The sequence below is a fragment of the Macaca nemestrina genome, chromosome 1 (assembly GCF_043159975.1).
Source record: "Macaca nemestrina isolate mMacNem1 chromosome 1, mMacNem.hap1, whole genome shotgun sequence".
Taxonomy (NCBI): domain Eukaryota; kingdom Metazoa; phylum Chordata; class Mammalia; order Primates; family Cercopithecidae; genus Macaca; species Macaca nemestrina.
The window spans coordinates 68,624,758-68,641,269 of NC_092125.1; the positions used below are offsets into that span (position 1 = coordinate 68,624,758).

General features: G+C 40.8%; 1 protein-coding gene across 10 annotated transcripts in view; it reads left to right on the forward strand.

The window, feature by feature from the left end:
• The window catches only part of LOC105484918 (hedgehog acyltransferase), a 348,464-nt gene that overhangs the window by 129,240 nt on the left and 202,712 nt on the right, over positions 1-16,512 (forward strand). For all 10 annotated transcript variants that reach the window (XM_011747037.3, XM_011747042.3, XM_011747032.3 and 7 more), the window contains one exon: positions 6,907-7,057. In XM_011747037.3, the coding sequence (XP_011745339.1) occupies positions 6,907-7,057 (151 nt within the window). The remainder of the gene's footprint in view (positions 1-6,906; positions 7,058-16,512) is intronic.

A 16,512-nucleotide genomic window follows, 5' to 3' on the forward strand; every position in this document is an offset into this window, starting at 1 on the left:
TCTGATCATTAACAAGGTTCATTGGATGCGCTACTCTGTATTGTGTGCCTGCTGCTTGGAGGTCCTGATGTTCAGCCATGTGGGGATGGCCTCTGGATATCCTGTAATCTGGTAGACAGTATCAGCAAGTGCAAAAAGACCTGTAAGATAATGAGTAGTAGAAATGTTAGTTGCACTTCCTCATATGTGGTACAGATAATAGAACACTAGAATTGAAATCATATGAGTAAAGCATTTTTTAAAAATCTAAAAATTTATATGTAGAGAAGGTACTTTTGGAAGCTTGGCATTTGGAGAAGATGCCGTTGATTTTGGAGCCAAAAGACCTGGGTTAAAGTCCCAACTGTGGATTGACTCTGAGGCTTGCGAAGGTCACTTAATCCTTATCAGTCTTTGCATTCTAATATGATATATGGGGGCAATACTTGTGGGATAGGGTGGTAAAAATTAACAGTGGGATAATGGACATAAAAGTGCATTCATTCTTTCATCCCATTCATTCATTCAGCAAATACTCATTGCTCATTTTGTGTTATGTGCCAGGCACTGGTTGGTGCTAAGGAGATGGAATTAAAGAAGATAGCTGTGATCTTTGCCCTTCAGATCTTATCGATAACTAGACTTTACAGAAAGCTGAACCACATTATGTACTGGGAAAATACTGTGTGACTATTTCAGCTGGGGCAGTTAGAAAAACTTTAAGAAAAAATCGCACTTACATGCGTAATGGCAGTTTAAGGGTAACTCTACCCTTAAACTTAGGTAGAATTTTGACAGACAAAATGGAGGAAGGGAACCTCTAGGCAGAGAAAAGAGTGTGAGCAAAGAGAAAGTGAAGGAGAGAATTGGATAAAATGAGTGGTTCAATGAGGACAGGAATGTCAGGGCAGGAAAAATAGGTTGGGCCTGGCCTTGGCTTCTCCTTCCCATTCCCTCCACCTTTCAGCGTGAGATTTTTAGCCACTCATTTGTGGACTAGAGCCGAGAGAAGGGTGATCAGCCAGATGGGATCCAGTCACTAGTTTCTTCATTTTTAGTTAAAATTATGACAAGTCAAGATTAAACACAAAGAAGGGCTGGGTAGGTATGTATGTCAATCTGGGAAGAACTAAATTCCAGGGGAGCTAGTTGGGATCTTTTCTCAGCCCTCCTAGAACTCTTATAGAATTTGACATTCGTCTCCTTTTGTCTTGAAAATCTGTGCCATTTACAGTTTTCAAGGGGAGAAAGCTAAATTCTGTTTCAGACGAGTTGAGTTTCAAGATGGCCCAATTAGAGGTGGCCTGCTGTTAGGCAGAATTAACTACACATTTAGTAACTTCAAGGCAGTAGCTGACATAGTGCTGGGACTTCTTTCTCTCCTTTTCACCAATGTTCTTGATACTGGGAATACAATATCTAAGGTCCCAAACCTACAGAAGACTCATTGATTTGGTGGCAGGTCTGAACTTCAGTAGAGATTTAAAAATCCTCAGATCTGACTGTATGCACTTCCCGGAAGTACTGTGATACAGTTTGTCTTCCTACTATAGTATAAGGGGAATTTTTCATTCAGTTACTTCTTAAGGAAATGCTTATCAAACATCAACCATATGGCAAATATTAGGTGCTGGGAATGCAAGAGGTATAAGACACCATTCCTGATCTTAAGGAACCTATAGTCTTAAGCTATACACACATGTATACAACTGTGGTCTGATAGGATAAGGACAGACAGATCATAAGAAGGGAGTATGATGAGAGCCCAAGAGGAAGCAGAGTGGCTGCATAGCTGACCTCCTCACCCCCTTCAAGTTTTGCTCAAATGTCCTTGTTTTGATGAAGACCACCCCACTCTCCTTTTAAAAAGGGCAGCATCAGCCACCTCAGCACTTCAGAGCTCCCTCACCCTATTCTACGGTTTTGCTTTTTCCATTACATTTATTGTCCTCTGTCTCAGTTGGCTGTTGCTGAATAACAAACCATCTCCAAACTTACCAGCTTAAAACAATGATTGCCTCTGTCTCCCTGTTCTGTTGGTTGACTGTACTTGGCTGGGTAGTTCTTGCTTGGGGTCTCTCCTATAGTTGCAGTCAGACATCAGCCAGGGTTGCCGTCTTTCAAAGGTGTAACTGGGCAGGATGTCCAAGAGGTTTTCTCACATGGCTGGCCATTCAGGCTGCTGTCAGCTGGGAGCTCAGCTGATGCTGTTCCCCAGAATATCTTCATGTGGCCGCTCTGTGTGGCTTGGCCTTCTTTATATGACAACTGGGTTCTAAGAGGTACTATTCAAAGATTGAGCATTCCAAGGGGCAGGAAGTGGAAGGTGTCCGGCCAGTGGCAGACCACGCTTGGAATTAGAACAACATCACTTCTTCTGTATCTGTTGGTCCTAGGACCTGCCCAGATTTACTCTTGATGGGGGAGTGGCAAGGTCACATTGCAGAAGACCATATGGGATGAAAGATACAGTTGCAGCCATCGTCAGGAAGTCATTCTGTCATACTTCCTAAAAAGTTTATAAAGTTTATTTTTATGTCTATTTTTTTGTTGACTCTTGCTAGGGTATAAGCCCCATGAGAGCAGGAGTATCCACTGATGCATTCCAAGCACCTAGAACCATGCTTGGCACATATGTACACAATGAATGTTTGTTATATGTGCAATGAATGGTGTCTGATCCTCTGTGTTTAGGTTGTTGCCTGTCCTCGGGGTGTGAGTATTAATCTCACTCCTAATTTACATTCTTTTCTCTTTCAACAGACCGTAACACTCCATAAGGGCTGTTATCATGCCTTTTTATTCACCACCATATTGCTCAGTGCCTGACAAGGAGCTGATGTTCAATAACTGTATGTTAAATGAATGAGATGAGACCATATTTGAGCTGGGATCTGAAGGATACATAGTATTTTGCCAAGAAAAGAAGGAGGGGTAGGGCACAGAGGCAGAAGAAAATACTGTGTGGCAAAAGAGAAGGATAAATGAGACTGCAGTGAAACTGTGAATCCCCTGAGGCTAGGTCCCACCGATTTGACCTCTAGTCTATTTCTCATAGGACATAACTGGTGATTCCATTAGTCATACCCTCTGCACATGCTTGTTGAATGAATGTCAAAGGAGTGTGTAATACATGAACTCATATATGGCTTTTTTTTGTGGGGGAAGAAGTTGGGTTAGATAAAGTCATAACTCTTGCTAATTGAGAAAATCTTACATATACAAACCCAGAAATATTTGTTAAAGTATTGAAAAATAGTAAAATGTAATTTTTTGAGCATAACGAAGCTAGTTCAATTTATGTCAAATAACTTGCAATCAGAGTAGAGTCATTTATAGTCTTATGTTGCCTTTCTGCCTATTGTATGCCCAAGAGAATGCAACAAGATATTTAGGGTCAACCCTGAAACGTAGACCAAATCTTACAAGGGAAAGAGACTAATTTTTAGGTCAAGGGGAAAGAAGAGTGAGCCTTGCATTTTTCTTTTTTCTTTTTCTTTTTTCTTTTTCTTTTTTGGGACAGAGTCTCACCCTGTCACCAGGCTGGAGTGCAGTGGCACGATCTTGGCTCACTGCAGTCTTCGCCTCCCAGGTTCAAGCGATTCCACTGCCTCAACCTGGAATCGCTTGAACTGAGTAGCTGGGAGTACAAGCATGCACCACCACGCCCAACGAATTTTTTGTGTTTACTTAGTAGAGACGTGGCTTCACCATGTTGGCCAGGATGGTCTCGATCTCCTGACCTCGTGATCCACCTGCCTCAGCCTCCCAAAGTGCTGGGACTACAGGCATGAGCCACTGTGCCTGGCCAAGCCATGCATTTTTCAAAGGGATAATGAAAATCAACAGCAAGACAGCAGAGTAGTGAAATCCACGGTGCAAACCCAATTTTTAAAGAAAATTAACACACAAATTATTATTTGTAATTTAATCTTTAAATTTAATATTGTTTTAAAAATCATTATGTGTCTTTTATTATATAAGCTAGTAAACCAGATATTAAAATTTCAAGGAAAAAATCTATTTAAGCCTTTCATATCTTAAGTCATAAGAAATATTCAGTGACAGGAAAATAGAACACTTGTATGACTTTTTTTTTAAATATTATAAAAATGTATTTAATCATATTGTTGGTTATCTGGTTAACTTTTCTCTATATCTTTTTTTAAGTTCTAGGGTACATGTGCACAACGTGCAGGTTTGTTACATATGTATACATGCTTTCCATTCACATAGCGCTTTAAGAAAACCCAAATCAAGCCCAATTACCTTATCTTTAATTATATTTAGCAGTAGAGTTTATTAAACATCTATGCAAAATCAGTCTTTTCCTTAGCCCAGTTCTGTGTGAAAGTACTAACAAATAGTGAATATTTTGTACACACAGTGACTCATAAACACGTAGACTCAGCCGTAGATTTTAATTTATATGCCTTGGATCTGACAAATGTACAAAAATAGTGTAAAAAATAAAGCAATACTTGAGACATGAAGCAACCCATTTTTCCTGATCTGGCATCCTGTTAGCAGGCAGGAGAAGTCTGTGATGCTTCATATACATAAGAGCTTGGCATGGCCTTAACCATGCATACTCTTCCATAGGTCCATTGTTGCCTTCAGTTTTCAGGTGGATTATTTTCAGCTCTGGAAGCATTGTACCCTTTAATCAGTCATTCTTACGTATGTGTCCTGCCATCTCTAGTTGTGGAATTTTTCTGGCTAGAGCCTAGTGGTTCATTTTGCATGAGTTGCGAGCCTCCCTCATTGCCATCTCAGCCAGTGAGACTGATTTGTCACCCAGAGTGATCACATGCCCTTCAAGTATTTTATGATAGTATTGCTAGGACATATGTCTCACTTCTTGCTGAACGTGTGGTGTATGCCTATATTCACCTGTATGTATACATATATATTCACACACATATATCAGATTTGTTTTCCTGACTCTTACCAGGCACATCCAAGAATGCTGAAAGTTTATCCCTAGCCCTTCAGCAAGTATGACTGTAGTCTGATTTTCAAAAGTCTGAAGAACCTGTTTGATCACTTCTGAATGGGAACGAGACACAGCGGTTCCCAGGGGTTTCTCCTTGTAGGATGTATGACTTTCACATTTGAAACACCACCTGCCATCACCCAAACTGTATATTCAGAAAGTGGCTTATGTTTTTCTTCTGGCACCAGGGTTACCATTTATAGCCACACACTCGATAATAGTGACATTCTTTCAAAGATCATAGTGGGGCATCAAAGAGGACAGACGGTGGTATTTTCTGCTAGTACCTCTCTGAAGCTTGGTTATTTCCTTCAGAATATCCCAGAAGATAACCTGGTCTGCCACACCGACATGTCCTGCAGTAATTTTCTGCACAGTGGGGAGGGCAATCTTGAGGTGAGAGAGCGTGTGACCATTTATCATCTTCCCTGGGGGTTCCTTCTGGGCTTGGCCTGTGGTCTTCTCCTTGTGGGCACTGCTCTGGCGGACCCACTGCCTCCTTACTCCGCTAGACCTCAGGCCTTCATGTGAGTTTTCCTTTTTTTTTTTTCCAAAGAGCTTTATTGGAAGATAGCTCACATACCATAAAATCCACCCCTTTAAAGGGTACAGTTCAGTGACTTTTAGTATATTCACAGATATGATTCACCTATCACCACCACCAGTTTTAGAATATTTTCATCGCCTTGAAAAGAAACCCCACCTTTTATTAATTGCTGCCACTTCTCCCCAAGAAACCACTAATCTACTTTGTCTCTATAGATTTCCCTATTCTGGGCCTTCATATGAATGGAATAATACAATATGTGGTCTTTTGTGACTGGCTTGTTTCACTCAGCTTCATGTTTTCAGGGTTCATCCACATTGTGGCATTTATCAGTACTTCATTCCTTTTTATGGTGGGAAGTTATTCTGTTGTATAGACAGACCACACTGTGTTTATCCATTCATCTGCTGATGGATGTTTAGGTGGTCTCCTCTTTTGGCTATTGTGAATAATGCTGCTCTGTACATTGGGGTACACGTTTTTGTGTGAACATATGTTTTGTGTGAACATTTCGTTTCTCTTAGGTATATAACAAGGAGTGGAGTTGCTGGGTCATGTGTAACTCTGCTTAATCATTTGGGGAACCACCAGACTGTTTTCCAAAGCAGCTGCCTCACTCTGCACTCCCAGCAGCTGTGCCTGGTGGTTCCAGTTTCTCCAGATCTCCATCAACACTTGCTGATCTGACCTTTCGATTCTAGTTATCCTAGTGGGTATAGACTCGTGTAGGTTTTCTTTTTTAACTTTGAACTTTTGGGTGTGCATTGTGGATGCATGTATGTATGAGGTATGGGAGATACAGCAAACAGGCATATGATGCATAATGATCGATACAGGCATTCAGTGTATAATAATCACATCAGGGTAAATAGGGTATCCATTACCTCAAGCATTTATCCTTTGTGTTAAAAATAACCCAATTATATTTTTCTAGTTATTTTAAAATGTGTAATTAATTATTGACCAAAGTTAACCTGTTATTCAGCCAAATACTAGATCTTATTCTTTTTTTTTTTTTTTTTTTTTTTTTTTGTACCCATTATCACGTAGGTTTTGAAAGATTTTGGAAGGATTTTCCCCTTTGTAATAGTTTTTTAATGCACTGTACACATTTTGGGCATTCTCTTTCCTAGTATCTGTAAAAGCATGACTGCTAAGAGGTCCTCTTGCCTGTCACAATAATGAAATTTCATTTTTTGTTAATCGAAAATGGTTTTCATTGAAGAAAACCAATGTGGGATACTTTTGTAAAATGTGCGAGTGGAAGGGAGGAAGGGGTGGGTGGAGAAGCGAGGCAGTTGGCATAGCTCCTGGGGTGTTGGTCTCCTCCAGGAAGCTGCTGTGACTCTCATCCGTGTGTCTGACCGGCCTGTTTGCCTTTCAGGAGGACTGGCGTTAGCCCAGGTGCTCTTTTTCTACGTGAAGTACTTGGTGCTCTTTGGCGTGCCGGCTCTGCTCATGCGCCTGGATGGACTCACTCCGCCCGCCCTCCCTCGCTGCGTGAGCACCATGTTCAGTTTCACCGGGATGTGGAGGTCAGGCGCTGGGTTTGCTAAAGTTGGTCAGGCTTGTCCAGTGGGAGGAGCACGGCTGGACAGGCCTCAAAGGGTTCGGGCTACTGTCCTCTCCCTGTCTCTCGCTCAAGCTGCATTTGGCATCCGTTTCTTCATCCTACTAACAGGATGACTAATCCATGCTTTCTGGGTCTCTCACAATTATGATTAGTCTATGTAGATAGGTGAGATAAGAAAGTTTCTTTCTGAGTCTGTGTACTGGTGCACAAAGGGTTATGTTTGAAGTAGTTTCTTACTAACTTGGGAAAGGCTACTGTATCTTCATTTTTTAATTGCTTTCTCTTTTTCTTGAAAATGACATCAGTATATGTGAGACTGTTAAGAAAAAAAGACTCAGGATAATAGGTTAGGCCAGTGTTGCAGCATACTATTTATAAATGTCTGTAAGTTTCATTTTTCTTATTTCTTAAACGGTAGTCAAGGTAATCTCTGTCTCAAGGAGTTGTTTTGAAGATTAAATAACCTAATGTGTGTAGAGCAGGTGGTATAACATAGATGTTTACTAATGTTAGCTTTAACACTTGTGTTATTCTTATGCTCAGTGAACATGATAGACAGATACTTTTTTCTGAAATTTTCTTACTTTTCTAGATTTTGACCCATAGTCTTATGGTTGGTGTGGAGTCTTTTTTTCCTTAGTCCTTCTGCCATTTCAGATTGTTGTTTTCAATGTGATGGACTTGTTGCTGTGTTCCTCTTATCACTTCCAGAGTGTAATAAGTGACAGGATTGTGTTTGCAATGGGAAACCTAATGGAAGAACCTCAGGGTCAGCACTGGCACAACCATGGGAGTCGGTGCCTGATTCATGTGGCTCATTCCTTTTTATTTTTTAATTTTTGAGACAAGTTCTCGCTATGTTTCCCAGGCTAGTCTCAAACTCTGGGCTAGATCCTTCCACCTCAGCTCCCCCAGTAGCTGGGATTACAGGCTTATTCATTCTTAAATTTCGTCTCTGTAGGCAAAAAAACCCAAGACACAGGTAGGGAAACAGCTCAATAAATACTGCCACATCTAATGTTGCTGTTCAAAAGGAGGTGGGTAGCACTCAACATCCTGATTTTTCATAGTAACTTATTACAGATGCTGAATTTATCAGAGCCTCTCTAAATACATTTTATTTTTGGTCCAGCTTGCTTCTTGGAGTAAGAAATTTCCTATGGTGATTGCAAGGAATGTCGAGTAGTTACTTTGATTTGTCCTTACTTCATCAAATATTACAGGTTGCCCTGTTTTCATGGCAAGGTTGGGGAATGTTGGCAAAGAGGTACTCTCTAACTAGAAAGCCAGGGAATGGTTTTTGTTGAAAAGGTGACGCTGGTTGGAAGGCTCTGTTAACTTTTGATTTACTCATCAAAGTCACTTACTGAGTCAATGGGTTGGGACCCAGCATGATTTGGGAACATGTCACAAGTATCTGGTGTGAACCTTGCACAGTCCCTGTGCCTACTCAGTGTGAATGCTTGTACTGTTGCATTTCTTGGGAAGCACATTCCCCTAAAAGGCTTCTCCCGTATTGGCTGGCATGATAAAACCATAACTCCCTGGCATGCATGCTGGTTTCTGGGCCCATGTCCATAAATACCAACCCATTATGTCACCAGAGGCAATTTTGGCAGTTGACTACATTTCATACTCAAAATGGTTGTCTTCTTGTCCTTTATTTTAATATTTTTTTTTTTTGTCCGAGGAAGACCTTCAGCTCTATATCAACCACAGAGGTGGAGAGAACATGTCTGTCAAGACCGTTGTCACTGTCTTGATTAGAACTAGACTCATATAGTTGAGACCCCAGGCTGCTGAGACACTCTCCCCTCACTCAGTTAAAGTTTTAAGACAAATGTGGACAAAAGAGTAGTAATGAAAAGTTATTCTGAGGAGGAAGCTCTGGGGTGACCCCTTGGAGTGATGTGGTTCTAAAAAGAGGTGTTTCTGAGGGCATGTGACAAAATAACAAAGAGGGCCTTTCCTGGGAGTGACCTAGACTTTTATCCTGGCTTCTTTAGCATGCATAGGTGTAGGTTTTCCTCTCCACATTTTTAGGTTTCTTGAAGGATTTTCTGGGCTGCTAATTATACTTAGAAACACACAGGTCTTTGTACAGAATGGTCATTTCATACTAAGTAGTTAAATTTAGGTATGGAGATGAACTTTTTCTGAGATTCAGTGTACAATGTAAGACTCAGAAGTAGTTTTTTAATTGAAAAAAAAAATAGAATAACAATTAGAGTGTCTCTTTTGTGTGATTTGCAGATGCTCCTTTACTAGTAGGAGGAGGTTGACCATGTTGCATGTTCGGTATCTGGTAGCATAACCCTGACACTGGTCTTGGTCTCATTCTCTAACTGTTCTCTTTAAGAATGCTTGTTAAAGGAAACTAGGTTTTGAATTTGTAATTTCTATTAATAGCTAACCTTACTTTTTCTGGGCCATCTGTTGAAGTATTGCTGCGGACGGGGAATGGCTCTCTTCCTGAATTTAGGTTTGAGAAGAATTTAATCATGAGCAGATGTGAACGCTGGTGATGCAAATTATTCTGCTGGGTCATGTCAGCTATTCACATGGTGACGTAAAGGGTACGGTGGATGGGAAGTGGAGAGAAGAATCTCCAGAGATGGTTTAATGGTTACCTGAACTTCTCAGAGATCTACACTGAATGAGATTTAGAACTGCTGATAGAGGAATATTTAGCCCCCCCATTTTAATGGAGCCATACCCTCCTGAACACCATGCTGACTGATTGCATCATCTTTCAGCCTACTTAGCATTGAGAGACTTGAAGTCAGCAGCCTGCCATATCAGAGGAATATGAGCTCTACATCATAGAAAAGATAAAATTGGCCATTACCAGAGACATAATCTTCCTTGCCATGCTAGTTCAAATTGACTGTGAAAAATTGCAATTCACCAAGAAGGCCCAAACCTGAAAGTTAGGACCTGATGGGTTTGTTTTTCTTTCCTCGTAAACCTTCTTTTTCATATAATTTCTGCTCAGATTATTTACAGATATAATAAGACTCCAAGGAGTACATGTATTCCCACTTGCATGATTTTTCCATGGTCTTATGGACCTGAGAAAATGATAATTTTCTGCTTAATTTTTGGATTTCACATTTAATTTAGATGGGCTGAGATCTGTAATGAGCATTTTTTGCCAGGAGTCATTAAAGATGACGTTGCATGTCTAAGGCTCCAAATAAGAGATCTGATCCTATTTTTGTGATTTGATTTCTAGCTGTGGAAGCAAAGTGATAGAATTTCCCATGGTGGCTGGTGAGTTATGGGTCAGTTTCAATTATTTCAGGAATCCTGCACAGCTTGCCCTCTGCATTTCTTGGATTATGATGCTTTCAGGTGTTCAGAGGCAAACTCATGCATCATTGCTTATCCCAGGGGGATCTGGGTGCTGTTGGTGGCTGCTAGACCTTAATACATAGGAGTATCTTTAGGCTGGGGATGAGGAGGAATCTGAGCACCTTCTTTTAGTCAGGTAGATTGCGTGGGCTGTTAGGTCAATAGAAGAATTTAGGTCCCTAGGTAGAGAGTTGGTCCAGCATGTTAGATGATAAATCAGCTCTACAAACTGCTGGCTTTGCATTAGTACTGCCTTTGAATCATGCTTAACCACCAGTTGCAGGGCAGGATGGCGGGCATGGAGTTGGTGAAATATTTTATCATGTCTACTGACATTGTTGGGTAGAAAGCTGGAATAGGGTGAGCATAAATAAGAAAAGGTCAAATAGGTGCTGTTAATAAAAGATTGCTTTTTTGGGCAGCGATCTATTGACTAAGAGCTGGCTACCTACTAGTTATGTGACTTTGGACAAATAATTTAAATTCTCTGGGTCAGTCTTTTAATCTCTAATAGGAGAATAGTACTACTTTGCCTCATAGGGGTGCTATGAGGATTGAGCGAGCTTGGCATATAGTAGGTCCTCAGGAAGGGGTAGTTTCTTAGTACTTTTTTTTTTGCTTGAAAATAAAACAAAGCCAGAGGTGACCGAGAGGTCCACCTGCTAATGGACTGGGGTAGGGAGGCAGGGAGCAGTGATGGGACTGGCCGATGGAAGGCTAAATTTCAGCTCTGCGCCGGAGATGTGATGATTCAGAGACAGAGACTACGGTGGAAGCAGTACGGGCTGGACCTTCAGAGGAGGGGCCTTGGTCTTGTCATTTTTGTCTGCTTCCTTATGTGAGAGGAAGACTGAGGTGTTGGATGAAAAGACTAGGAACAGCATCTTGTCACTAGACAATGCCTGTGTTCCCATCTACTTGTCTGTTAGCCCCAGCCACATTGAAGGGAGATGACCACCAGGATCCCTGTGCTAAAATACAACCACCCCCACAAATCTCCTTATTCCTCAGTTTCTTGAGGCATTAAAATGGGGCTGATCATAGTACTCATCTCACTGGATTGTTGTAAGGGTTAGGTAAGATCATATACTAAAGCACTGGATACACTGCAGGCAAGCTGCAGACACCAAAATATAAGTGATTAACTAATCATTACATAATTATATAAATAATGATTAATAATCATTACAAATAGAGTAAAACTTATACCGTTTGTTCGTTTGTAGTTTATTTATGAGACAGTGTCTCGCTCTGTCACCCAGGCTGGAATGCAGTTGTGTGATTATAGCTCATAGCAGCCTCTACCTCCTGGGCTCAGGTGATCCTCCTGCCTCAGCTTCCCAAGTAGCTGTGACCACAGACACGCACCACCATACCCAGCTAATTTTTTTTTTTTTTTAAGTTCTGGGATACATGTGCTGAATGTGCAGGTTTGTTACATAGGTATACACGTGCCATGGTGGTCTGCTGCACCCATCAACCCATCATCTAGGTTTTAAGCTCCACATGCATTAGGTATTTGTCCTAATGTGCTCCCTCCCCTTTCCCCCACACCTGGCTAATTTTTAAAATTTTTTGTAGAGGAAGGGTCTCTACTATTTTGGCTAGACTGGTCTTGAATTCCTGGCCTCAAGCAATCTTCTCACCTTGGTCTCCCAAAGTGCTGGGATTACAGGCATGAGACACTGTGCCCAGCCCCACCATTTGCTTGTTTTTTAATTTCTCAGAAAAGAAAGACCTGATAAGGTGCTAAGTGTTGAAGTAGATGGAAGGTAGAAGAGGTGAGTGACAAAAGGTGGAAGACATGGATTTCAAATTAGATGCATGTGAGTCCCCTGAATCTGCCCCAGTATGACCTCTCCCCCACCCCTCACAGAGCTCTTATTCATTCATATAACTTTGCAAGCAGTTTCCAGCCACTAGACATTTATATTACCTCACATTTTTGGGTACCTACCTTAGTCAACCCCTATCTCATAGTTCCATCTCAACAAACTCAAAACATATTCTCTTTCTTGTAGCATTCATATTTTGAAATCCCCTTACCTTTTCCTTCAAACATAGACTTCCATAGATCAAAGTGGAAAGGGCTATCAAGTTAAAGCAAATTTTACAAACCATCATTATATTTTGCTTCCTGAATTTATTTTGCTTCACGGATTTATTTTTGTTTCACAGATACTGTGTCCTCTTCTCCATTTTCTCCCCGTGTGGAAGATTTTTTTTGGGGTGCCTTTACTGACAAGCTCTTAGATGACTGTTAGAGTAAGAAGTAATCTAATGTAAGAAGCACCAGACATTTTCAGATGGAAGATGTTGATCACCAGTCACCAGAACATAGTGTCTGAGGCCACAGATCTAGAGCCTAAACTGCCTGGGTTTGAATCCTGGCTCCACTGCTTATTAGCCGATGACCTCTCTGTGCCTTCGTTTCCTTCTCTGTAAGATGGAGATACTATAAAGGGTATCCAATTCCTAATGGAGCTGGAACCCTGTACCTTTCATGGTAATAGTCACACTCTACTTGGTTGCAACCCACCAACCCATAAGCCCTTTGAAGGCAGTGATCATGTCTTATTCTTGTTTAATGTTGTAATCCTAGCACCCTCCTCGGTGCCCAGCATTCAGTGGAAATCTATGCTGAATGGACACTGGTCACTCTTCTGAAATTTTGATCACCAGGTCTTAAGAGCAAGATTTCCAAGTATTTAGGTCTGGCAGCTGAGCGGCTTCTCTCTGCAGCATGTGGTGATAATGTGGCTGTAGGTGTACCATACCATGACTGCTGTTGATACGCCACTGTCATCTCCCTGTTTTTCTCATTAAGTATTAATGCATGACATGCCAACATATTGCATCTGCCGCGATTTCTTTGTGAATGACTTTGCCTTGTAAGGAATCTAGAAAGAAGAATGTTTGCCTTTCTTACTTTATTACTGTCATTATTTTATCAGATGTTGTGCCACATCCTCGATATGAGATGAGGGAGAAAGTTACAAATATAAAGGGAGAAAAGGGATTCAATTCAGACTTGGCTGTGAGAGAGGAGTTTGGCAACTGTTTATCTTTGGGGGTAGGATTTTTCTGAGGGAGGTGCTGAAAGGAGATATCCTAATGCCTTAAAGAGGAAGATGAGGAGCTGGATGTGGGGCTGGGAGTGAAGCCTTTCTAAAACACATCCTCAGAATAGCCCAAACTCTAATCATAATAACAGCAATAGCAGTAGCAGCAGTGCAAAGAACATAATGCTTACATTCTGCCAGGACAGTTATTTTTAAAACATGTTTTAAATTCATTTAAAATAACATTATTAAGCCCAATATATGTTAATATAACATTTTTTCTGAAAAAGTCACTATTTCCAATATCAAATAATTTAGTGAGAAGAGGTTTTTTTTGCAGATTTAAACAAAATTCTAGCAATTTTCAATGCATTGTTGTTTACTATAGTCACCATATTGTACGACAGATCTCTTGAATTTACTCCTTCTAACTGAAATTTTGTATCCTATGAAGTAGTCAATATAATTACAGATAATCTAGGGAAATGGACAAATATTAAGAACAAGTCTAATTCATCTAAAATATTCACCACCTTTGGAAAGTAAAATTATCTGCTCCTGTAATAAGATCAGATAACATCTCAAAATCAATTAGAAGGTACTTGAGCTATTACAGCTTTGAAAATGTGTATCCCTGTGTTTGTGCATGCACACATACTCAAGTATAATTTATTCAGAAAAAAAGTCCTCCCACACAGCTTGTTCCCACTTCTGCAAGGACAGTTCTAAGTTCTTTTATATATTCAATGTATTTCATCTTTACAAAACCCCTGTGAAGTAGGTACTATTATTTTTGCACTCTACAGATGATGAAATTGAGGCATAGAGAGGTTGAGTAACTCTCCTTAGATCACACAGCGAGTGAGTGGTGGAGCTGGGATTTGAATCCAAACACATGGCTCTTGAGTCTGTGCTCTTGATCACTCCCTTTTACTGTCTCTCTAGTGAAATGGAACTGAAGCAGATTTCTCCTTCATAGTCTGGAGTGTGGGGCTTGTGGGACAGGATCTGGAATTTAGAGGTACCTGAGAATGACTATGGCTTACATACTGACTCCCTAGAAAGGGAATGGTTCAAGGAGTGATGGGAAGGGTTCAGTCTGTGTCACGGTTGATGAAAATAGTCAAACTCTGTAAAATATTTAAAGAGGTTTATTCTGAGCCAAATATGAATGATCAAGGCCCAAGACACAGTCTCAAGAGGTCCTGTGTTTGTTAGGTTATAGCTTGGTTTTATACCTCAAGGAGACATAACACATCAATGATTGCACGTGAGTTATGCATTTGTTTGGTCTGGAAAGGCAGGACAACTTGAAGTGGGGGCTTACAGGTCACAGGTGGATTTAAAGATTTTCTGATTAACAATTGGGAAAAGAGTTATCATCTAAAGACCTAGAATCGATAGCAAGGAATGTCTGGGTTAAGAGAAGGGGTTGTGGAGACCAAGGTTCTTATTATGTAGATGAAGTAGCTACTCTTAGAGACAATAGATGGCAAATGTTTCCTCTTCAGACCTTTAAAAGGTGCTCAACTCTCAGCCAATCTCTTCAAGATCAGAAAAGGACCTGGAAAGGGAAGGGGATTCTCTACAGAATGTAAATTTCCCCCACAAGAGACAGCTTTGCAGGGTCATTTCAGAATATGTCAAAGAGATATATTTTAGGGTAAAATACTTTAATTTCTTTCAGGGCCTGCTATCTGTCATGTAATGCTATACTAGAGTCAGGTTGAAATTTGGTATCTTATTGCCACAAAGAGTCTGTTTTGTCTTAAGATCTCTGTTTTAATGTTAATGCTGGTCAGTTGTGCCTGAATTTTGAAGGGAAGAGAGTATAATGAGGCATTTCAACCCCTTCTTCCCATCATGGCCTGAACTAATTTTTCAGGTCTACTTTTAAATCCCCTTAGCCAAGAGAAGAGGTCCATTCAGTCGGTTGGGGGGTTCAGTGTTTTGTTTTTGGTTTATAGCACCGAGGGGGAGGGTTGGGGAGAAAGAGAATCACCAGTTTAACCTGAGTCACTGACTGGATGAATGGTGTGGGGCCACTGGGGGCTTCTGTTCTTATCTTACATCCTTGTATTACAAACAGCAATCCAGAAACAGCTGCCCTGATAGAGGAAGGAAGTGGAGGCTTTACCTGGTGCCCACAAAGACTTAATTTGACTTAATTTCTCCTGCCAGTGTCTCCTCCTGCATCTCCTTTCCCACAGCCACCTTGACGACTGTCCTCCTCTTCTGTTCCTTTATCTCATTTCATGCTGGGTCAGGTCCTCCTTGCCAATGAAAAAGGAGAATTGTCCTACATCTGCTGGTCTTTAAGCTTCTGGGTCTCCTAGCTCTACCTTATTTCTAATTCAGACATACCTTCAGCAAAGTAGTGTTGCTTTTTGCCCCACCTCAGTTCTGAGGACTGAGTGCAACCTTCTATTTTTCTTAAATATTTACAGAATATTTGGATATGTCAATTTCACATTTATATGCAATTAAGGCTCTCATTCTTTTCCTGTATAATTTCTGCCTTTAGTCATCAGCTGAGAATGTCCTTCTACACTCCATCTAAAATTTATTTTTATGTAGGGCAGAAATTCCTAATTTGGGGATCCACAAGCCACTGATTCAGTTTTTCTTTAGCTTTTCGAAAGACTACCCCCGTAGAATCCCTGCCTCCTAGCATGGGGACCGGCACATAGTAGGCACTTAACAAACCGATATTTTCTAAGTGAAAGAATGCATGATCCTTCACTATTCCCACTCCCTTGAGGAAGAGATAAAGAGTAATTATTTATTTTCCGAGACAGGTTCTCATTCTGTCGCCCAGGCTAGGTGCAGTGGTGCCATCATGGCTCACTGCAACCTCCACCCCTCCACCTTTCGGGTTCAGGTGGTCTTCCCACCTCAGCCTCCTGAGTAGCTGGGACTATAGACGTGCACCACCATGCTTGGCAAATTTAATTTTTGAAATATAGGTTTAACTTAATTTTTTATTTCCAGTGGTTAACCT